The following is a 25,290-nucleotide window of genomic DNA, read 5'->3' as shown; positions in this document are numbered from 1 at the left end:
GTGATCATTCATTTTAATTATATGATTTTCAAATAGGCTATACATCCCTCCTTTTGCGTTATAACTCTAAAGGTTGCACGTGTTCTTAGTCATTTTGACACAGGTACAAATAGCATCATTTGCAGCTAGTGCAGACTACAGTATAATATGTAGATGGGTGGCGGACGCTACATTACAGTGACTCATGGGAAATTGAGTACACACGAATTATTGCCAACCATCGACCCTTTTATTCATAACGTTGAACGTGTAATCTTATTCTCTGATACAAAACCAGATACAGGTGTTTCTACTACGGCTCATTCAAACCGAGTTTTGCTTTACTCCCCATCCATTTAACATTAAGACTACAACTCCCAGCAGCAGCTTAACCAGGAAGTGGAGTAGTGATGTCAACACAGACATGGAGCTGTCGCCATGGAACTGTCAGTGATTTTTTTTTTATCACAAAACGTCAGTTTCGGATTTAATAACGCTTGTTTGAGAATGAAAGGCGTTAGCTGCAAAGTTTTGCTGCTGTCCCTTTTGCTGTTATTTGTAAATCCGTGTGTGCCAGAGCGAGTTGAAAGGGAAAACTCGTTGGACCTGCCTGTGAGTGATGACGACGGAGGGAACGTGAAGTATACGGATAATACTCCGGCTGAAAATCAGTTAAAACATCAAAAAGAAAATGGACTCGATTTACACGACCAACAGAAAGATGGACAGTCCGTCAGGTTTGAGCAAATATAACGTTATATTGATTTCAGTACTCTTTCTTTGGAGTATTTTAGCCCAGCTTAGCTAGCTAGCTAGCACTCAGAATATCACTAAACATGTTTCCAATATAATATAATCGGTTAATCTATGTAAAAAATATATCTTGATTAATTTACATGAATTGTTGATCTTCATTTTCAATACAGAAGAAAGTCTTGTATATATTTGTTTTTTTATTGGAGTACAAACTCCTGTAATAATTTAATTAGTGGATGGGTTTCTAAATATTAATACAAATAAAGTATAGTGACCTTTTAAGGGCTCCTCAGCAGCTTAATGTAAAAGTGAATGCAAAAGCAGAATTTCAAATAGCACAGGGACTACGTTGCCTTGACATCTTAAAAAAACCCTTCCCTAATCACATTCAAATACATACATGCATACTTTTTCTATCACACATGATAATAATAATAAATGTGACTGAGGATTTAATTCTGTAACATTTACGGGATATGTAATAGCTGGTTATGAAAAGTGAGGTACCCCTGCTCAACAACAATGGCACAGTATCGTTCAAAAGAGTTTTAAAAATATCATGATGTGAATTCTTTAATTTGTGATCTATCCAGAGCACAATCTGTTTATGTATCTCTCGATCTACTGATTTGCTTCACAGAAACATGCTTTTTTCCTGACTGTCTCCTTGCAGCAAGTCCAATGACACTGATAACTATATCAATGAGACCCTCCACTCTACAAAACCAACCGTTAAGCCGACAACCCCAGCACCTCCAACTGCTAAGCCCATTCTTCCTGTGCAGACGGGGGTCAAAGCCCAAGAAGAAGAGCAGTCCAGCGGATTGACCATATTCTTTAGCCTGCTGGTTATTGGTTAGTAGTCTCACTGTTACTATCTATCTGACTCTCTTTTCTGTCTCATTCTGTGTTAAATCTTCTTCTATTGGCATAGACCTTTCACACACTTGTCTTCCAGGCAGAAAGTAGTGTCCCTCTGAGCACATGGGATAACAAGGAATAAATAAATGAATCCACAATGGGAAATGTGAGCAAACAACATACATAACTTAGACCTCACACAGTAAATTATGAAGGAAAATGTACAGCCACTTAAGTGTTTCATTAAATCATATGTGTGGATAGTGATTCAGGATGAAGGAAGTGGATAACAGAAAGGATGTGGTCTCACATTACTACATGTAAAGCCATGAAGTGCTTCTTTAGACACACAAAGTGCACATTATGCACTTTAGTTCACTGCAGGTTAAGTCACATGCTTACCACTGTGAGGATTCAGTCCAAGGAAATAGCATAAATCATGCATAAGGTTACCAATTAAACTCATTCATTGAATTTTGAAACTTGAAAAAAATATTTCAGTGTAATAAACATTTTAATCATTTGATTCAAATCATCGTGTTTGACTGAAGAGGGTATGGGTCTATAATTGAGAGTCCACCTCAGGATACACTGCATACAACTGCACATTAAATAGCACTTCCCGGAAACCTTATTAACACTATGTACTATTTCCCTTAGTGAGTGTCTGTGCTTGAATTAGGCCTGAGTTTACTTCTCCCTTATGACAAAACAAACCAGCTCTGATGAACTGACCTTTGCTCATTTCAGTATTGCATCAACTGTGTCTCATGATAGATAATCTAATTTGCTGCACTGCATTTCTATCCTATGTATAAATTGCCATTTACTTGACTGTGGCCCTAGGGTTTGTCATCATAATTATGCTAATATGCATACACACTGATTAAGCACATTGATATATGGTTGCCGATGGTACTGTCACAAGCACATTTCATGTTTTATTTATGATACAGCACTGAATTCTTTATGTCAAGCAACTGATTTCTGGCCATATTTACTGTATGTCAAGCAACTGATTTCTGGCCATATTTACTGTATGTCAAGCAAGTGTATTTGCATTACATATTTTTATAGTTAGTTAGTGTGAGTTGCATCTATTATGACTTGCAGTGAGAGAAAATCAGATTAAAGCTGGTGATATGATTTCCATGAACATCTCCGTCGGATCCAGTCTATTGTAGGTTATAGTGAAGGACAGCAGCCAGAAAGAAGATCTTAACACTGTATGATGTGGTGGCTATTTTGGGGTGATATGAGTTGGTGTGACATGATGGTCTGGACGTGGATGTATTTGTCCTGAATATTCATTCTGTGGTTTTTGCTCTCCCCCGCTTACTCCAGGTATCTGCATCATATTGGTGCACCTGCTTATCAAGTTCAAGCTGCATTTTCTTCCAGAGAGTGTTGCTGTTGTGTCGCTTGGTGAGTACTTTGTATGTGACATGTTGCTCTACACTGTCTCTTTATTTAAGAGCTCTTGTTTGAGGACAGGAAACTAATGTGGAAAACTTATTTGAAAGTTTGCCAAAACACTCTTTTTTTTAGGGCATGTATGAATAATTCAATTGAGCTCTAGCCAAAATACCTGTTCCTGTGATTTACATATTTACTCTGGCCTCTCTTCCCTTTGGATGCTCTAACATAAACATGTTGTGTGTCATAGTAAATTCCTAATATGTTTTACTTGTGTCAGTACCACAGTCAACATTTAGACATTTGCAAGGCTACTGCACAAAAATATTTTTACTCTTAGTCAAATCATTGTCTTTTAGGATTGTTTAAGAAGAAAAGGATAATCAAATGATTTTATTGGTGTAGGGAGATGTAGGGAGTGCCTTGTTTCGTCACCTTTTTCCAGAGTTAATGTTTACTTATGTGAGGTCACTTCAGGTTAATACAGCTTCCTCCAATGCCCTCCAATGTCTCCCTCTACACATGTTTGTGCAGTTCCACTCATTCAAACTCAGTGACACACATCTATGGTATGTTGACCCTGAGGGCCTTTTCCGCTTACATCCACTGCATGTCGCATATGAGATGGAGCTTGTCTCAGTGTTTTGTGCAGGACTCTGCCGAGGAGAGATAACACTTTGCTTACAAATCAGGAAGAGCTGCCTTTCCTTCCTCATCCCTTCCGCACTCTCATCTACTCATTATCTGCCTTCCTCTTTATGATCCCTTTCCATCTGCCCCTATACATGGGGTCTCACTAAATGCTTTGATGCTTTTACTTAACTTCTTTTTTCCATCATATCCCTCTCTCTCTTGTTTTCTTCCCTTTACATATCATTGTGTTTCCTTCTCACCCTTTTAATTAATGTGTTTTGCTGGGCTGTGTAACAAGAAAGACAAGGCCCAAGGGAACTTTCTCAAAGACAAAACTAAGACAATAGACGTAGATGTTTTATTCCCTGAATTATGGTGGACATTTGCGAGGCACATATGTGTTTTAACCACAAAAATAGCATTTTGCCTCAGGTTAACAGTCTCTCACTCTGCATTCTGGTTGTATTGAAATTTTGATATAGCAAAATATTTAAACAGTGGTATTGTTTTTTGTGTCTCCTTGCTCTTTCCAGGCATTCTCATGGGAGGCTTCATCAAGATCATTGAATTTCAGGAATTGGCCAACTGGAAGGTATAGTTTGACTCCTTGTTACCACACTGCTCCACAACGCCTTCTCTTGTGGTTGTACTTTACTTGCCATAAATCTTGTTCCAATTAACACACAGTTCACAAGTAATCGTGCTGTGGTTTGGTTTTAATTTGTTTAACATTAAGCAAAACAACCACATTCCTCCACTCACATGCAAACAAAATATACAAACATTTCGTACAAGTCTACTTTGTGTGGATATTGCTCCTCATTCAGTGTAACACCTTTTGAATTTTGGAGTTAAAGTGAAATTTTGTTTTTGCATCAACAAGAGCTACACCCGAAACATTCTTGATATTAACTGAGGACAAGGACAAATACCAGCATTACTGAACTGTTGCCTTGTTAAAAATATCCTGCATCAAGCAGAGTATACTGTATAACCACTTTTCCTTGTTCTAGCATAATGGAATTTATCACACACCACATATTCCCTGGGACCCCCCCCCCCCCCAATCCCAACCCAATAAACATCTGCCATCTTCATGCTGTAGTTTTTCAATTCTCGTTGTGCGCCTTTCTTTTTGCTCAGCCACTCATTTCCTGTTAGCTGTTTTTGTCACAAATGTCATCTCTCCTGCTCCACTCTGTTACCTATCCATGGTGACAAACACTGCTCTTTGCTTGCTGTCTTTCCCTCTGTGTCCCTATGAGCCCTCATTTTTATTCTCCTAGTTCTCACAGCCTTTAATTAACATTCCTTGTCCTTTGCCAGTGAGCGAGAGAACGAATGAGAGAGAGGGAGAGAGAGAGGGAGAGAGAGAGAGAGGGAGAGAGAGAGGGAGAGAGAGAGAGAGATGCAGAATAAGGGGGATGGAGGAAAAGAGGACAGGTTGTGTCAATGTTTCTTACACACAGGGGCCCATTGTTTTTTACCCTGGGGGCCCCAGGGTGTTGCTGAGTCATCTGCCCCAGTAACCAGAGCCCACGGAGCCCCTTTTTCCCCCTTTCCCACTGTGTGTGAACCTCTAGACTGCTATCTCTGTGTATGTGTGTAACTTCAGACCTCTGTGTAGGCTTTGGTTTCATAACCTACTATCATTGTACTGTACAGAACCTTTCTGAGTAAAGTGTAACAAAGTTTCAAAGTTGCAGCAGTTTCAGTGCATGCGCATGGATATGTTTAAGTGGTTTATAGAGCCTTGGAGACTTCAAAAGACCCAGGCCATGATGCAAACCCATTATGTCTGACCTATTTGTTTTTGAGAGAGTCCCAAAGAGTAGGATGCACCATGAAACCTGTTCAGTGAGTAACACAGCCAGTGGCAAATTCTTTCTGTCACCATCATTTTTTTCAGCGGCAAGTCTTTTGAAATTGTGCATACGGTGCATTTACTTAAAGGCCCATGTTTAACCATTACAGTTAATGGAAGTCATCTAGTTACAATTAGAGTCTCTCTCTTTGTTTCTTTTTTAGTCACTTTTGCAGGTTTGAACTGGATGCAGATTTGTGCTTGTAGCTACCTTTAACACTGGTGTTATCTCCTCCCAACTAGCATGTTTCTAAAGATGGCCCACTTGGCTAATCTAGCAGGCCTCCAGGACTGCCCTGCAAACCACCAAGGGTGGACAAAAACCCTCAGGCAGCAGCATCCTGTCACTTGCTATGCCTTTGCCTTTCGCCACCAATCTGATTTATTTTCTTTTTGCTATCAACCGTTCTATCTCCAGTTATCTCCCTACAATCTAGCCTATGAAAAGAAGCTTCTCCCTTATGTGCTTTTCTGGTACTGTTCAGTGCTCTTCCTTTTCTCTCATCTGCCCATGTCTCCCCTGTGCTCTGACACAGATTGAAGAAGGATTAGCATGATGCTACATAGTAATATGCTTGCAGCAATATTAGGCAAAGCACAGCGAGCGATACATAGGCGAATATATTTGCATCTACAGTGTACTCCAGATAATAATTTTGCGCTCATCATTTTTCCTCAGTGGCTACAGTGGTGTGTTTTAAGCCCCAAAGGGCAGTGTATCCTTTTAATAGATCTCTCCCACGCCGTGGAGAGAGAGCGACACAGGGAGAGCACTTTTAATTGTGGTTTCAGGGGCCTTTTTCCCATGTGGTGATGTCACTGTGTGTCAAAGCTGAGCCTCCAGGGAGCCTATACTCCGAACGAAGGTCTCTCCATCTTTCCTGCCCATATTCTTCTGTTTTCTCCCGACCCTCTTTTAACTGTGCTCCCTTCATCTTTGACATTCATCTTTTCTCATTTAGTTCAAACTCTGAACACTTCCCCTGAGTGTGTTACATAGTGTGCCCATCCTGTGCTCTCTGGTTTTATCTTTCCTTCTCTTACAACATATATTGTTCTGTTGTCTATCTATCAATATCTCTGCAATCACACTATCCTTTCTTTATAGACTTTCTTCCTGTTTTCAGGCAATCTGTTGTATTTTGACCTAAAATCAAGGGCAGAATTGATTAGTCAGTCAGCAGAAATCAAACGTGTATCAAGCAGAAATACCAAACATTTGATGGTTCCAGATACACATATACATATATATATATAAACATACACACATTTTTTTTTATGACTGAAGCAAAGCATAATAGGTCATCTTTGAACGTGTTGCTGTAGTCTTGATCCCCTAACCTAAGTACTAGTTTGTAGACATCTGCATATTTAAGGTTGTGTAATGTGTATGCGACGTCTGGGTTTGCTTGTTCAGTTGCCCCAGCAGACATTCTTATAATATGTGGCAGTGAAACATGTAAACACATGCATGCATGAGTACAGCTGTAGATGTCAGAGTGCAGTGCATGCAGCATATCTTCTTAATATTCATTCCTGACCTTTCTTCTCTGAAGGGTAGAGCTCTGCCCTAGATAAATGTCAAGGAAAAGTTGTAACCTGGATGCATTTCTTCTTAGGGCTGCTTTTCCTACCATTTGAATGTATAATGAGACTAAGTACGCAAGAGCATAACCTTTTACAGCATACATCCTCTATGGGCTACCCCTATGCTTGACCTACTTTTAAAAGCTTGTGGTCAGAAATATGTAGGTTGGTGTCATAAAATGTATCATAAGCGTCAAAGTTAACATCTTGACAGCCAAAACTCAGAAATTAAACAATGTGCTGGTATTGTCTCATGTCATTTGCCAATAACATCACGCCCTTTTGTGTCTTAGTCCTCAATAATTGGTTATATGGTAAAGAATAGATAATAAAATTGTTTTTGTTCTTGTCAAAAAGTGAATCATGCTCTTGGTAAACTGTATATAAATCATTTCTCTGCAGTTTTTACAAAAAATAAATAGTTCTAGGGAAACCCACATCAAATGTGGAAGTAATTGTCATCCTCCATCTGCTTGTGGGGTTGTTGGGGTTGAGGCTAGCCAGCTGTCCAGACTGGCTCCCATAATACAATGAGAAAGATTGTTGACTGGATGGAGTAAATATGGGCCTGCCCTCTTTGATCTTTCTGACTGAGAACTGACACTGTAGTGTCAGCCACAGCCCAGAAATAGATATTCCCTATGAACATTTACTAATGCATACCATATATTGACTTTTACACTACTGACATAGATTATGCACAAAACAGAAATGTACATCCACATGCACGCACACACACACACACACACACACACACACACACACACACACACACACACACACACACACACACACACACACACACACACACACACACACACACACACACACACAGTCTTCTACAAGAACACATGGTGCATCATGCACAGCCACATTGGCAGCCAGAGCGTAATGCATGGGCACATGCTGCCTACGCCTGATCTGGGCTGGCCCATTTAGCTGCGAAGCAACAATGATTTCATTATATCGCTGAAATAATCAGAGAGCTAAGGTCACTGGGATACTGTTTATGTGTGTGTGTGTGTGTTTGACTCAAAAAAAAAAAAAGCATATGTAGTTACTCACATGTCTTTTTACAGCATGTGCGAAAGTCTGTCAGTAGTCATGTTTGAATGCAAGCTTGAATCAGCTGGCAGGCAGCCCCCCCCCCCCGACAAACACCTAACGTGAGTGTGTGTGTGTTTGTCATCCTGAAGTAAACATCCAAATGTGTTTTGTCAGATGAAGGGCTGTTTCTAACAGCTCAGGCATGGCCTCCCTCTTCACCCTTTCCCCCCATCCATGACTAAGTATTAAGTCAGCTGATGATCACTGAACCGACTTGCAACAGTCAGATGAAGGGTAGGGAATTTGTTGAGGATTGCATAATAACCACAAGCACATTTTTACCACTCAGTGACACACACATAATTTGAATATAATGGTGCTGATTAACATTAGGAATTGTGTCTGGATTAAATATAATTTGTAGGCTCATTCAAGATGGCAAAACATGTATAACAATCCAGTCAACTAACAGATCACTGTGAAACTAAGTCACTTGTTTAATGAAATGTTTCCTGTTCACTGTATTTTATAGGCTACATTCCTCTCAAATTTTGTGATTTGTAAAAGTACTCCCAGCTTCACACCATTTGGACTTTGCATTTTCCCTGTATGTATTACTATGTGTGGATTGTATGTGACTTTAGCCTCTGTCTCTCTTTAAAAGGAGGAGGAAATGTTCCGACCCAACATGTTCTTCCTTTTGCTCCTGCCGCCCATCATTTTTGAATCTGGATACTCTTTACATAAGGTACAGCAGAATGCATGCATAAAGCTTAATTTACACGGCTCAAGATCTTTGTGAATGTGATGCACTTGAAGGTAAAAGTATAAACTAGCACATGCATTAAACATTACATTTAGGTGTTATGTTTTTATGCCAAAGCAGTTTGCTTTCATGACTAACTAACTAACCAAATGTGCAAACCAAGAATCAACCACACTCTAAGTCATCAAAAAAAAAGAGAAGTGTTTTTTAATTAGCAGGCCCTTGCCGTAGTGTGCTTACTGTATGCCTCAGACAGGCTATAACATGAAAGCATGAAGTCATAAGCACCTCTGCCCTGTTTCCCTGAATTACTAAGTTGTTTTTGTATTATGCTTTTTATGTGTTCTAGTCTATAGTATCATTTGACATGCACTATTGTCATATATTACTATAACTAATGTTTAAAATAAATCAACCAATGCAAAAAGGCGACTTGCAGATTTTAATGATCTTAACCACCCTCTGTTTCCTCTGACACACTTTGCTAAAATCTCAAATGGGTTTAAAAAGACAACTGTCTTAAGATACATACAACGTCATAAGTTCCATTACTCACAGTGGAATGCCAACTATTGCTGGCAAAATGTTACATAACACTATGTAACTTACAATGTCATGCTACTAAGATTATGAATACTTAAGCTGTCTCTGTCTATGCTCAGGGTAACTTCTTCCAGAACATTGGATCCATCACCCTTTTTGCTGTGATTGGCACGGCCATCTCTGCCTTCATAGTCGGAGGAGGTATTTATTTCCTGGGGCAGGTGAGGATTGCAGTAGTATCTTTCAACAAGTCTGATTAAGCCAGGGCTTGTTCAGAGAAAGAGTTTGTGCGTATTTATGATGAAATGTTTTCTGGGTGTTCCTCTTTGACAAGTCATTGCAAATACCAGTATTACTTTGTCATTGTTCAGAATATTTCCAAATATCCTTGTTGCAACTCTTAATAATGGGTGTGTCTTAGTCTTGGCCTTAGTTTCTTTTCTTTTCTTTTTTTCAGGCCGATGTGATCTATAAGATGTCCATGACTGATAGGTGAGTGTTAGTCATTCACCCTAATTAACATTAGTATGTTTCTTGCATCCCTGTATTACAATTAGAAGGAATCTGCCCAGAACCTGTAGGGATTTTATTTTCTGTACTTGTAGATTTTTCACATAAAAAGCATTTTTTCTGTCAAAAAATGACCTCAGTGGATATTTTACATTTATACATTTTATTTATATTACAGTATATATTTATATTTTACAGTAGTATTTCATGATGGTACTACCCCATCACCTTCAGTCTACTGTAAAGCCTTCAGAAACTTCTGAAGTATATCTCTTCAACTTTTCAAAAAAACAAATCTGGACTCATCTTTGCCCTTACCTTTTATAGCTAAGTCTTAGAAAAAGTGGTTGTTCAGCAGCTTACTGCTGTCTCAGAATAGCACAACATTTTCGACAAGGTTTCTGTCAAAAACAGCTCTTTTCAGAGTCACAAATGATCTGTTAATCCAGAGTGATGTAGGAGAGTTTTCTGTATTGATACTGTTAGATCTCAGTGTTGCTTTTGATCCTGGGACCCCCGTATATTGATTGAGAGGCTCAGGCAGTTGGTGGGTATCTCTGGATCAGCTTTGGATTGGTTTTCCTCGTACCTGTTGGACAGGACCTTCTCAGTTACAGTTCATAGTCCGTTTCCATTTATATTGTACTTGCTTCCATTCGTGTAGATAATAAGTCATTTTAAAGTTATCTCATTCCAATGTTATGCACACTACACTCAGTTGTCATTTTTGCCCCTGATGACGTTTTTTTGAGACATCCTTGAGCAGCTTACAAGTGGACCAAAATGATGCTGCTAAGCTCCTGACCAAGTCCCCCAGAAGGTCTCATGTAACAACATTCCTGATGTCTTTACACTGGCTTCCCATCAATTTCATAATCCAGTTCAAGATTATTGTAATCATGTTGAGAGCCTTGCATGGTCAGGCACCTGTCTACATTAAAGAGCTACTGTAGCCATATGGTACCAGTAGGAATCTGACGTCCTGGGATCAGGGTTTGTTGGTTGCAAGGCTCAAGACAAAAAGAAGATTGTGCTTGAGGTTGTTGCTCCTAAACTTTGGAAACGCTCTCTCCTTTTACTTAAAATCTGTGGACACTGTGAACATGTTTAAAAAGCAGTGCAAGACCAACGTTGGTTACACTTGTTTTTGTTTAATTAGTTTTGTTTATTTCTGTTTGTAGTTGAAAGTCTACATTTAATATCTGTTGCTGTTGTTGTTGTTTTTATTGTGAAACTCTGGAAAAATGCATATAAATAAACTTATTGTTATCTCTTAGCGAGTTCCAGACTGTAAGATAATCCAGATACTGGAGATAACTGACACACAAGTAGTCTGGCACTCCACACCCAAATGTTTTCTAAAGAGAAGCCTGGGGTTATTATTGTGCATCCTTGTCGTTGGTACACATTCAGTTTTGTGTCCTGCAATCAGTCAGGGCTTTTGCCTATTCATTTCCTTTAGCAAAGAATATATGTTTTCAGACCCATTTGTTTGTGTGTTCGTTTGCAGGGTATCTCAAAAACTGCTGTACAGATTTTAATGACATTTTGGGGGAATTCAGGACACAAGACAGTGATTAGAATTGATAAGATTTTGGTCGGAAAAGTCCCACAGTGTGTCCATTTAATCTCTTTTTTTTCTGGACTTCTTGGTCCAGCACATACTAACTCTACCCACCCATTTCCCCCCTAAGATTCTGCACCATTTTATTTATTTTTCTTTCAAAACAGTATTTTAACTAGTCTAGTGAGTTAATATCTTTTAATGCATTATCTGACTGCCTGCTTCAGGGCAAGGCAGCTTTATTTATATAGCACATTTCATACACAGGGGCAACTCAATGTGCTTTACATGAAAACAAAATATCAGGAGGATTAAACCGTTAAAATTGGAAACATTAAAACGTGAAAAAATTAAAACCCAATTATAATAAAAGGAAAACAAGGTACAGAAAGAAAGAAAGAAAACAAAAAGCTAGACTAAAATAGAGCATAAAATATGAGAGTGCAGCATAAAATAATGATTTGCTTTAAAATTATTAAAAGAACATTCAGTGCAAATGAACGATTAAAATTGAAAGTGCTTTAAAAGAGCTCAATCATAAGCACATGAAAAGAGACATTTTTTAACCTGGATCTAAAAATATTCACATTTGGGGCTGATTTCAGTTCTGTTGGTAGCTTGTTCCAGTGTTGTGCAGCATAACAGCTAAATTCTGCTTCTCCATGTTTAGGTTGCCTCAGACATTTAGACATACACAAATAACATGGTTTTGGCTATGCTCTTTTTGGCTTGTATATTTTTAAGTTTATTTAGTATATTCATCCCAGTAGAAGTGTTTTGACCACCATTTAAGTGTTACCCTCCACTCAATGTCACTCCCTTCTACCCTGCTGTAGCTTTGCCTTTGGCTCGTTGATCTCAGCTGTGGACCCTGTCGCTACCATCGCCATCTTTAACGCTCTCAATGTGGACCCAGTTCTCAACATGTTGGTGTTTGGTGAGAGCATCCTCAACGACGCTGTCTCTATTGTCCTTACCAAGTAAGTCTATGTCCACTCCCTCATGGTGTCTTTACTCTCTTGCACACACATTGGCACATAACATTTGCCCGTGTGTGATGTTTACACAGCTTTTCACCAAAGCAAATCTAGAGATGATGTCTGATGTAGATGTTATGAAAGGCTCAGCTATAGAGTGACACACACAGACACACTCTTAAAGTTATAGATACATGCATATAAAATGTCATTTGTGCAAGAATGCTGAGAGGCATCTTTGTGGCACCAACATACTTATGATATGACAGTATTTGATAGCTCTATCTATAGACAGGCTGTTATGTATAGTACTTCTAATTCAGTTTACCTTTTATACATATAAATTCATATATGTTTTTTTAATTTTTTAATTTTATCTTCATTTGCTGCTGTGAGGACTTATATTACCATCAGGGTTCAATAATCTTATCTGGTGCAGTAAACCAAGCAAACAATGTCACAGTTTGCCAGCATCATAAATGTCAGCTGAGTGGCAGTCAGGCATCTTCCAACCTTTGAACCTCATCTTGTCTTTTGTTGACTGCACTGTGACAGGAAGGGTGTAGGAGAATATAACCAGTGACCTATTTTATGGCCTTAAGCATGCAGTGTGTGTGGTAAAGTCCTGGTTTCAAAAGCAAAGGATGTGGGTACATTGACGTCAAATGTTCCTGTAATGTCCAATAGCAGTTACTTAAAATGGCGATCTTATGAATGTGTTGCAGATTCTACAGTTGAGGATCGTATCTGTGTCAAACCAGAAAATCAGCTTTTCAGTAATGAGTGCAAAAAAGTCCCTTTTATGCCCATGTGTTTCAGGGGTAGTCTATTCAGAATATCCCAAGTATTGCTTATCAAGATTGTCAACATACAACACAACAACAAAATCTTGACAGACAAGTATGACGGGAACTAGGGAATTGGCAGGATTCCAGTGTTTGTACTGTTCACAGCACTGTCATCCTATCCACTGTCCTTGTACTCACTTTATGCTTCCTTATCTCTCCTACTCACAACCAGCTAAATGTGCAAAGTGATCTCAAGTGTCTGCATGCACCCGTAGAGTAAATGAATGCATGAATAATAGATAAATTGAACAGCCCTGGCAGTTTCCTTGTTGTTAGCACCTCATCGCCTGTCTTTCTTAGAGTATACTACTTTGGCCCAGTCTTTCATTACCGCCATGCAGCTAATGCCTTTGCCTGGGAGCTTGTTAATAATCGTTGAAATAAGATTATTAAGTACACTGTGTTGTCGGCTGTTTGTCTGGATAACTGTAATTATAAAAACAATTTAGATAGTCTGTGTCACAACTTTAAAGTGGCAGACTTTGGTAGCTTACTGCAATGACAGCTGTATATGATGAGGAAACGTCATAGATGTTGTAGAGCACCCACCACAGCATTTATTTGTCATTATAGCTTATTGTTGCTTTATTGTTTTGGTTCCAGATATGCGTAAAAGTGCTCTTGAAGATGTAATCAAACCTACATTTGACACTGAAAACGCTTTATTGTGATTCAGATAGTATCCAACTATATTCTCTGTTTGGCAAAATGTCACAATGAATTCCTTTAAATTACTACTCCTGCTAAGTCATTGAATGGTTGATATGATACAGCTGACTTCTGTTTAGCAAAAGGTGCCTTTTGTTGGTGGGATTACAAACTTTGTATTCACTCAGATCCAAACACGCTCAGACTCAATGTTTATTGGGTTCAATGGTGGAGTGTTTCTGCCCTCTAGTGTCAGATGGTGTTATTGCAATACAGAAAGCCCAAGTGATATTGTGACTTTATTAGTAACTGTCTTCTTTTTTCTTTGGTCTTTCAGCACAGCAGAGGGTTTCTTTTCCCGCTCAGAAAACTCAGTGGTAACAGGCTGGGAAACTTTTGTGCAAGCATTGGGATATTTCCTCAAAATGTTTTTTGGTTCTGCTGCCCTGGGAACCCTCACTGGACTCATTTCAGCTCTTGTATCCAGCCGTTGTGTGTGTTCATGTGAATTCATTTCCCTGTGTTAACTTTAGTTCTTACAGCATTTACATTCCTTAACTCATTGACCAGTTTCTCAAACACTTTGACTTGAGGAAGACACCTTCACTGGAGTTTGGCATGATGATCATCTTTGCATACCTTCCCTATGGCCTGGCAGAGGGCATCAAACTGTCTGGTAGGTGTACATTTGCACCTTACTGACAAACACTTTATATGTATAATAGGGGTTTTGGGTTTTTTTTCACCATGCTGACCTCCACATCCTGTCTGTTTTTCTCCACCTACAGGAATTATGTCCATCCTGTTTGCAGGAATTGTGATGTCTCACTATACCCATCACAACTTGTCTCCTGTCACCCAGATCCTCATGCAGCAGACCCTGCGCACCATGGCCTTCATGTGTGGTCAGTAAATTCCCTATTACCCACCCAATTTCCCGTCTGTTTTGATATAACATGAGGTGTCCTGAACACTATTGTTTAATTTTCCTCCTCAGAGACATGCGTGTTTGCCTTCCTTGGTCTCTCCATCTTCAGCTTCCCTCATAACTTTGAAATATCCTTCGTCATCTGGTGCATTGTAAGTGCTTTTGTGTTTGTAAAAATGTTATTTGAATACTGATGCCAGTTTAACTTATTCCTGATGTTTCTGGTCTTTCCCGTCATTGTCAATGTGATGTCTGTTTTTCTCTCTGCAGGTCCTTGTTCTTCTCGGCCGTGCCGTGAACATCTTCCCTCTGTCATTCTTACTCAACTTTTTCAGAGACCACAAGATCACACCCAAGATGATGTTCATCATGTGGTTTAGCGGTGAGACAACACAGTGTGTTACAAGCAAAGACAGGGTGTTGGCTCTTAAAGGTGTCTTGGCTGTCATTCCCTGACATACTGTGAAGTGTGTTGGTGCAAGGAATGAAATTAAATGACAATGTTCAAGAAATGACAGAAGATGCAAGTTGATAGTGGGTTGTTTGGGGCCTCGATTTGCGTAGACCCCCCTCCAAAAAAGAAAACCCTTTAATTGGGAAAAAATGAAAGAAACCTCATACAAATACAGACAAGAGGCACATCTCAGACACACCATCTGCACATATGGAAGAGAGAGAACAACACACAAACAAGGGAAAGACAGAGACAGGAGGTGAGGCGGAGTCTCCTAGAGGATAAAGATCCAGATTCAAAGCATCTAGAAATGAGGCCTCGACAGCCAAGGGATGTAGAGCAGGACAGCCAATGGTCCGGTCAAGCCTGAGGAGAAGAAAACAGGAAAGAGGGAGGAGAACAGAGAGAGTGAACTAGACACACAGATAGGATGCTTGTGTGCCTGTGGTACAACAATCAGAGAGAGATGTAATGGTTCACAGAAAGTTTACAGTAATCTTGTGGCAAGAAAGACGTGGACTTGGTAATGTTTCATAAATTCATTGAGACTGGCTGCCAGGAAGTTTATGGTAACAGGTACAAGGGCCTGAGGTTATCAAACAATTCACAACAAATTTGAATTCAAGGCAAGAAGATTAGTTTTAAGTTAGATTAGTTTTAGTTTAGAAAGGACTCAGCAGAGTCTGTTTGATGTCAACAGGGAGATTATTTCAGACAAAGGGGGCCTGACAGGATGGGACAAGGCCATTTACAGTTTCATAGATCATCAGAAACAAATTAAAGTCAGATCTAATGTGGACAGGAAGTCAATTAAGGGAAGCCAAAATTGGTTTAATATGATCCAATTTTCTTGTTTTGTTTCCATCTGAATAGTTTTTCTATCAACATGCAGCAACAAAAATGCAAGTAGAAAATCAGATCCACGTTCCTCGGTGCTGCTACACATGAGCACTACACCACACCTCTGAATTAATTTATAAACCCCATCACCAAAGATTTAATATTTATCATTTTTTAATTTTGTAAGATGATAAAAAGATAGTTTGCTTTCACATAGGTTGCCGTTTGACTGTTTCCTTGCTCCATCTGTTAGGTTTGCGAGGTGCTATTCCCTATGCTTTGAGCCTTCATTTGGGCCTAGAACCCATCGAAAAGCGCCAGCTAATCGGTACCACCACCATCATCATCGTGCTCTTTACCATCCTCCTCATGGGGGGCGGGACCATGCCACTCATCCGCATCATGGACATTGAGGAGAGCCAGTCACGTCGGAAGAACAAGAAAGACATCAATCTCAGCAAGACACAGAAAATGGTAATGGATGAATCACTTTGATTTCACTTAGATCTGCATATACATACACACACACACACACACACACACAGTTTAGTGGCTGCAAATATTCACTGTGCCATCCTCTCATCTGCTATCAGACTCTTACTGTTCTCTTCAGAGAGAAAAACATCAAAGGGTTGATTGTGGGTGGCATGAAGGACACTAGATCAGCAAGGAGCAAACTACTCATCACATACTTACCAGCACAAATAAACCCTAACTCCTGGCATTGATGCATTTTCCGAGACACACCAGAATACAAATATTTCAGTTGACTCAGTTAGCTCCATCTCTAGATAATGGGTCACTCTTTTGAAGTACATCCTACTATCCTACCTGAAGTTATTGCATGCTTATGGTAGTGTGTTTGAATGTGTTGTGTGCGCAGTACTTCCATGTTTGATGTCTTCTGAAGCTTAATGTTACACCCTTGGATACCAGCAACTAAATCTTTCGACACTCTTTGGTGTAATTTCCTCTCTTGTTTCTTTTCTTTACTTCCCTCATCTTTGTTCGCACTATGGGCGCTGTCATCGCTTTCCTGTTAACTTTTTACCCCTCGACTCACGTTCCTCTCCATCCTTTTCACCTCTGCCTCATTTTTTGGCACCGCTGCTTAAATATTTTTCTATCTGTTTATCTTTTCTCTGTAGGGTAATACTATTGAGTCGGAGCACCTATCGGAGCTGACAGAGGAGGAGTATGAGGCTCACATATACCAGAGACAGGATCTTAAGGGCTTTATGTGGCTCGATGCGAAGTACCTTAACCCCTTCTTCACTCGGAGGCTCACACAAGAGGTAAGGGAGATTGAGAGAGACAGAAATGTTTTTGTGTCAGCTGGCCAGTCACATGATATCCCCTATAGTCACATGATATCACCTACAGTCACTTAAACATATTTCACTGTTTTCCAAGCATATTGGTTTGCCCTCAATTTGTGTGTCTAATATCCTGTTTTTGTATACTGTATGCATACACGTTTGTGCATGTGATGCAAGTTTGCAGGCTAGAGCATAAACAGGAAAGGAGTAAGCAGACTTTTGTCTCACAGGAAAACAACCCTGCAGTAAATATCAATTGGATTTGATTTGAAGCTCATAGTTATGTGTTTGGATTCTCAGATGTGTTGATTCAGTTTTCTCATGATTTAGTTTTTAGATTTGCAAATATAGCAATTATCTTCTCAAGTGGCCTTTAGTAACTTATGTTTATTCTGTTCAAAGAGAAACATACTGCCAGTTGTTAGTTAGCTCAACAACACTCCCTTGTGTAGCAGGCTGTTTAATTGTGATAAAAAGTTAAAAAAAATATGTAATTTGACAAGATGGAAAGTTTCAAGCTCTGCCAAAGTGAAACTTAATAAGATATTTTATGACAAGTCAAAACCTCTTAACAACAGCATCAAGAGATTAGCCGAATTTCCTGCAGGGCTGTTGTATTGTAAGATGTGTTATTTTGTCCTCCACTCTGTCTGTTCATGTGAATATTCCTCTTTTTATGTTCCCTCTCACATGTTGTTGATGTTCTGTATGTAATGTGTGTCTGACAGGACCTTTTACATGGCCGGATCCAGATGAAGACCCTAACCAATAAGTGGTATGAAGAAGTTCGCCAGGGTCCCTCAGGCTCTGAGGATGATGAGGATGAAGCGGAACTTCTGTGAACTGAACAAACACTTTCAGTTCATAAGAAAACAATGAACAGACATTATGCGTCCTGGAGTGTGTGTGTGTGTGTGTGTGTGTGTGTGTGTGTGTGTGTGTGTGTGTGTGTGTGTGTGTGTGTGTGTGTGTGTGTGTGTGTGTGTGTGTGTGTGTGTGTGTGTGTGTGTGTGTGTGTGTGTGTGTGTGTGTGTGTGTGTGTGTGTGTGTGTGTGTAAGAGAGAGGGGGAGAAGACAAGCACTCTTTTGTCAGTCACATGCGTTTGTTCACCTGTCGCTAAGTTTATGTGACAGAAGAGTCTCAGTCAGTGCCCACTCTGTTGGAATGTGTCAAATCATAGAGGAACCTCAGAACAACTGGATGAAGGAAAAACAAATATGTGAAAAATGATGTTCCTCCATATGAATGCCATATTGTTCCTAGCTAAAGAAAAAGTGTGTGAGCCAGGCCACTGATCTGTTGAATAACACATGGGAAAGTGTGTTGTTCTTCTGAACCTTTCCCATGTGTTTCATTTGTAAATGTTTGATCTGAAGGGAAGCTGGGAGGGAAATTTTCTATGTAAATCAATACTAGAGCACCTTTTCACATTTGTCTTGTTCATGGCTGTGTGGCACTAGTTTTATTTTGTTTCAGGGGAATGATGCAACAAAATGTCGCTAAAGGTTCTATTTTAAAAGTGGAAACTGTAAAGAGCCACATATTGTTGCTTTGAACTGTTGAATTAGATTTAATTCTCTCTGGGTCTCCACATTGTATGCATCCCACTGGTGATTCAAAGTTAATGCATTAAAAACACATGTACATACACATTTAAAGAAGATAAAATACAAAAAGTGACGCATGAGCTATCACTGCACCTTCCAGCTACGAGGCAACAAAGAGATATGCAGGAGAGTGTTAAAACTAGTGAAACATGTTGGGCAAAACTAATAACTTTCAAAACATTAAACACCTAGCTTACAGGAGAGTAATAACGCTCCAGAAAATTGGGAATTGCTTTTGTTTCCGAGAATGTCTACGGTTTTGCTCGCAGAAATGAACTTTTCTGTGTTTATTTTCATTCCCTGTCAAGGATCCTGCAACTTCACTGTGTAAAAGAAAGAACTTGGAAATGTTGCTTTTGTGATTCTTCACTATGGATTTTTTAATGGAGATAGGCACCAATGAATGTGTGGTTAACTGGGAATAACGTCTGGTGAATGTCTATGTATTTTTTCTATTTATTTATCAAATGTTTATGTGCTGTTTTTGGGATAAAGGCTTTTTTACGAGCTCTATGAGCACTGTAGGATTCTAAAGAAATCCTATAATAAATCATATATATCCTATATGTTGTATCGACTACTATGTTTGTCTTTTGCTAATTTCCGGAAATTAATTGTGTAAAACTTTAAATAGGTCCTACTTCGTAAGATCTCTGTGGAAGAAACAGTTGTATACGTTTCGGATCTGGGTCCTGCAGTCTTTGAAAACCAGTTCCAACATTGATGACTTTTAATAGGAGTTGAAGGTGGATTTTAAACCCGTACATGAATTACTGTAATATGTTTTTGCCTCAGCTAAGTTAGAAATGTACTGGAATAGTGTTAGTGAAGAAGAAGTCTGCCAAACTACATAAAAGCACTGAAATATGGAGAGAAAATAGTGCAGATGTTTTGTGGTATAGGAAAACATTTATTAACATGCCTCTTATGGAAAAAGATACTTCCATCACCAGTGAAAAATGTGCAGAATTCTCAAAAAAATAATGCCACCTTCAAAACCTCATCTTTAAGATTAATGACTTAAGACTTTAAAAGATATATGGGACAACATTAGCATATTTTAATTACAATGGGACGTAGTACATACAAGCATTTCAGTATGGAGAGAAAATACTAAAATAATAAGAAATACCTCAAAAATACATGGCAGGTATGTTGTGGTATTGGTAAAAAGTATACTTAATACATTTTTCAGTACCTCCTTCAACACCTCAGGTATCTTTAATGTTCATGACTGTTGACTTAAAAAGATATTTGAGACAACATTTCCATATTTCAATAATTAATTAATTGATAATGACATTATGTTATTGGAGTTCCCTGTCACTAATCATTTCATAAGCAGCATGTGCTAATTAGTCCGTAGATTGGGAAGTGTATACTGCTTGGCCAAGACAGGTAGTCTGACCAGTCCTCAGTATAATTAGAATACATGAAAATGTTAATGTGTGGTCTTGCATGCACTTTGTGCTAAATATGTGCAATAATTTGACTAGATTACAGGCTATTCAAAGACTATATTCGAAGAGTGAATTTGCCTTATTATAATTTTGTAATGAGAATTTACAGCCAGTAGGGGGGGACTAAATCCACAGCATTGCTCCATAAAAAATAATAATGCCACATAACAGTGAATGATAGTGTTACATTATTTGCACTTGTTATTTACTATTCATTACCTAGTTGTACCCAAGAATCGCTCCACTGCATATTGTACATAATTACACTGAAACTGGTTGTACTACCTGAACTCAGCACACTGTCTATAGACAACTGATGAAAGTACATTACATTTTCAGCTCAGCTTTCATTCACTTTGAACTGAAATGTTATTTCATGTAAGTTTGTATGTAGTAGTTTGTGAAACAATACACATACATACACCTTGGACATGTTTTTTCCAAAAAGGTTTCTGGAGCTTCTAATAAGATGGTAGTACAAAAATTATGTACAAAAAACACATTTTTTCATCAATAATTTGGATATTTTGTTGTATGATCATATATGTAAACATAATCTCCAAACACAGATATTCTTTTTTCTACTAAAGATGAATTGCCGTAGCAGTATAGATATTTCATCTTGTTTGTGGAATGTATAAAGTCCCGTATGATCTATCCATTGTCCATCACCTGAGCCAATTCATCTACACCTGGAGAGAACAAGTCACATCACAATATATCATAGCTTTGTTTACAATTTACAGTGGGTTTTTTTTGTTTTTTTTAGATTAGCTGAAAGATTAAGGAGCACTCAGCAAGTGAATACAACCTGATACCCTGCCAAATAGCAAATGAAAACACGTCAAGTTGAATAAATGATAGAATGCAATTACCATGCTACAGCAGTTTGCACAGGTGAGAATTTAATATCTCACACTGGCATGCTGACAGCATCTGATTATGAGCATGTACATCTATGCAAATATGCATGTATGCTGGGTTATTTAGTTAACTTCAGGCCTGCGAACTACAGCAGGGGATTTCACTGATTAACATGCCTTGAATCAGAGATAAGAATTCAGAGGCGGCTGACCAGTTGAAATTAACTCTTGTAGACTATGTGCTCTCTGTAGCAGATCCATTCCTAAAGATGAGAAATAATTAGCTTCCTGTTTGTCATCAAACATTAGGTATGGAAGCTGCAGTATCTGATACAGTAGAGTTCGTTCTGCATGTCAGCACCTCAAAAGATATGTCCTGATGGCAGCATGTAGCCAGAGGAAAGAAACTACAATGTTCATGTTCCAGTTGCTAATCCAATTGCCGGAAATGGCTTTTGCTATGTTGTAATGCATATTGTAAAATGGTGAGGACTGCTGAGAAGCCAAATGTCTAATTTTTATGACAGGGTCATAAGGAATCTTATCAATATTTATTTAACTTTACAACCCACTCTCAAGGTACCGAATTGTGCCTCAATTGAGTTCACCTGGCAACAAGGCATGACTGGGTGTGCCTAGCAGAAACAAGGTTTCAAACTGAAGCAGCTGCAGATCACTTGTGACCCATACCGACTGGTTAAGAGGAGTGAGGAGTCAGAAGTCAGTGGCTCTATAGAACAGAGCAGTTAATGGTGTAGGTAAATACATTTTTCAGAAATTATGAATCACTGAAACCAACCTTGAGCATACAGTCATTAATGTGCACAAAAAATATTAGGCTGATGAGTCCATTAGTATGTGAGATCGGCACAAGAGCACATACACAAACAGACTCACGGTATTCAAACATTCAGTAAAGAAACACCTTCAAAAGTTAAAGGTCCCCTCCAGACATCTTTTGAAGTTGTATATAAAATAATCTGCTTTGATTAATAATTTGTGTCTTATATGATTCAAAAGCAGTTCAATTATCTTAAAATCATTAAAATGATATCCTACCTCTATATCTATATGTAAATATATTTCACTTTCAGCAGATGAATGTGAAAACAGCCTTCCAGTGTCAAACATTTTTGAGTGCTGAGGGACTTTAGATGTGCTTTTTCTTCTTGTTCCTACGGTTAAATGTTTGAGCTTCATTGTGCAGAAAGATGTATGTGCAGAGTATAAAGATGTATAGATTTATATATTTATGGATTCTGGAGATTTTAATGAGTTCATGTAATTTTAAAGATTTTAACAAGAAAATTTAACTGCGTTTGTAGAAAGACATTATTTGACACACACACACTCCTTTATTCAGCCTCCTATCACCTTTATGTCTGAAAAAGTGAGCATGACAGTGGTTTAACTATTGAGAAAACTGAGATGAAGGGATTGAATGCCATCTAACATGGTGCAGACATTTAAATTTAATTTAGCTAAAGTTAAAAATTTGGCCCAACAGCCACACTTTGCATGTGGCAACAAGGGATTGTCATGCCCTAATTCTAGTTTAGCCACAAGGGGAACTCACTATTTGTTTAAAGAAAAAGCTGCAAGAGATCTGTCAAACTGTGAGTCTCTGAGGGTTGTTTGCTGTGCACTGTATTGCGCTACAGTACAATGTACATAAAGTTAGTTCAAAGCTGATATCTGACAGATGGATCTGAAAACATCCCTTTATCCAAATACTAAAAATGAGCACAACTATTAAGTTAAACATTGTAACTGGTTGCTGTTTTTTTCCTTTTCATTCTTAATGTGTTGCACCTGTAGAAAGTATAGACATATTTACAATAGTTTGTGTTCATGGTGAAAGACAGAGGAAGACTTATGTGGGTTTGTGTGAGTGGTGTATCAACATCTAAAAGTAACTGTAACCAAATAGCCTGTAACTCTACACCTCAAAGCAATTACAGAAACCAGTCCTGGCAGTGGCTTTCATTAACAAGCATAGAGGAAGTAACATCCTGGCCTAATAATCTGACTGAAGTGCCATTTTGCTTCATGTCATTCATTCTGTTTGAATTGTCAAATCAAAAGAAGTGATGATTCAGAGGTCTGAAAATCTTACTTTAACTCAGTGAACTTGGATAATTTCTATGGACCAAATCAGTTTTCTCCACAAAAAAAGAAAACAAAAACTCATAGAACACCGTATCTCAGTTTTGAAAATGCAAGCAGGCAGACAATCTTGTAGAGTCAGCATTAACCTTATTATATCAGTTATCAAATGACATTGAGGAAAATAGAGACAGGATTTGAGCATGCATATCTTATTGTGTGTGAGTGAGCCCTGCACTGAACTCACCGCATCCACACACAGATGCATTTATATGCCATTTATATATATATATATAGCAGTCATGGGAGGCCACGGGTGTGAAAGACTTCACTTCTCCTGATTTCAGTCCACTGAGTTGCCATGGGAACTGACTTGAGGTCAGTGATACGTTTTTTTTTTTAGTGGGATACTGCCAACCGTCACTTACCCTGGAGGCACGGGAGCATTTCAGTACAATGTCTTGTTTAGGGAGCTGTTTCAAGCTGGTTTGTTTGGTGTAATCTGAAGCTGTCTGAAATATATAGAAAGGCAGTGCCAGTAAAATTCCTAATGAAGGCTCATAAGCTAAGACTGTCTGGTGTTTAACAATATTGTGAATATCATATATATGTAATGACCAATTATTGGTGACCAGCTTGTTCATAATGTTATTTCAATTCCACATTCACAAAATTAAATTTGATATGAAATGATTAGTTTATACACTGGTTTGTCAATCAGATCTCAAAATATATAGAGAAACTTCATCACATCCTAACATTATTCACTTCCAAACTGATTACATCAGAACTCACATGCTTTTAAATTTCATGTAAAGTCAAATCCTTTTTCTGGTTTCTTTCTTTTTCATTTTCATTGTGTATGTTTACAGTCCATGTATCTTTTGCTCATTCGACTTTCTTTTCAGGAATGAGTATTGAAAAACTAAAAATGAAAAAAAAACTTAAAATACAAAATATTAAAGGGATGAGCAGAAATTTGATAAATGGTTTGATTTTCTTTTCATATTTAGAATAATAAATAATAAAATCCCTGGCAACAGAAACAAAATAGGACCCCCTTTTTGTCATATTCTGAGACCGGATGTCGTCATCAAGGCAAGAGCGCAATAAAGATCAATTAAAAAATAAAAAAAAATCCTGTTTAATGTCCTGAAACCCGGCCCATTCATTTGTGTCCTTTATAATGGACATTTTCTTCACTTGTATCTTCCTTACGTATTTGGAGTTACCCTATCAAGCCCTATAGTATTCTGTAGAGGACATCCTGGGCTTTCCAGTGATGTGTCATGTGATTGGTTTGCATCCTTGGAACTTTACTTTTTTTCTCTATCAAGATGGCCGCCATACAGTACCAACAACCACATTTTTTGGAAAGAGGAGAGGTAAGTCAAATATCCTTTATCTATTGCTATTTTTACCATGATAATTATATATATTCTTGTTTATTAACATGTCAATAACAATATTTTTACATCTGAAAACAATTTCATTATTTCTGTTTTGAAATAACAGTCATTTAATGAATGTCAACTGTAGTGGACACCAGGACCATTTTAATGTATTTAATGACTGCACATTGTTGTAGGAGAAAGAAGTTGGAGCTGTCAGATGAGGAAAAGGATGAGGATGAGTATCAGCCTGTGAAAGGGGAAGATGGTGATGAAGAAGGAGAGGAAGAAAATTCAGGAGAATCTGATGAGACAGAGTCAG

The 25,290-nt window shown here is 38.4% G+C and overlaps 1 protein-coding gene across 1 annotated transcript; it reads left to right on the top strand.

Annotated features, from left to right (window-relative positions):
* The first annotated feature begins 396 nt into the window (after window positions 1-396).
* On the top strand, window positions 397-19,712 carry slc9a8 (solute carrier family 9 member 8). The gene is made up of 16 exons (XM_062426481.1): window positions 397-716; window positions 1,409-1,590; window positions 2,941-3,021; window positions 4,179-4,237; window positions 8,808-8,891; window positions 9,572-9,673; window positions 9,910-9,944; window positions 12,363-12,506; window positions 14,337-14,478; window positions 14,570-14,675; window positions 14,788-14,904; window positions 14,997-15,079; window positions 15,198-15,309; window positions 16,475-16,695; window positions 17,370-17,516; window positions 18,269-19,712. The coding sequence occupies exons 1-16, from the start codon at window positions 418-420 to the stop codon at window positions 18,380-18,382; spliced, it is 2,028 nt and encodes a 675-aa protein (XP_062282465.1). The 5' UTR covers window positions 397-417; the 3' UTR covers window positions 18,383-19,712.
* Window positions 19,713-25,290: the final 5,578 nt, after the last annotated feature.

Source organism: Scomber scombrus, chromosome 10, assembly GCF_963691925.1.
Source record: "Scomber scombrus chromosome 10, fScoSco1.1, whole genome shotgun sequence".
Classification (NCBI taxonomy): domain Eukaryota; kingdom Metazoa; phylum Chordata; class Actinopteri; order Scombriformes; family Scombridae; genus Scomber; species Scomber scombrus.
The sequence above is the reverse complement of the archived record's forward strand: the minus strand, read 5'-3'. Positions and strand labels throughout refer to the sequence as shown.

Bases quoted from the DNA above. Each gene is read 5' to 3' on its own strand.
- slc9a8 (XM_062426481.1), top strand. From the start codon at position 418: ATGGAACTGTCAGTGATTTTTTTTTTATCACAAAACGTCAGTTTCGGA. The intron at 4,238-8,807 runs GTATAGTTTGAC...TCTCTTTAAAAG, and splicing joins AGGAATTGGCCAACTGGAAG to GAGGAGGAAATGTTCCGACC. The intron at 9,945-12,362 runs GTGAGTGTTAGT...ACCCTGCTGTAG, and splicing joins AAGATGTCCATGACTGATAG to CTTTGCCTTTGGCTCGTTGA.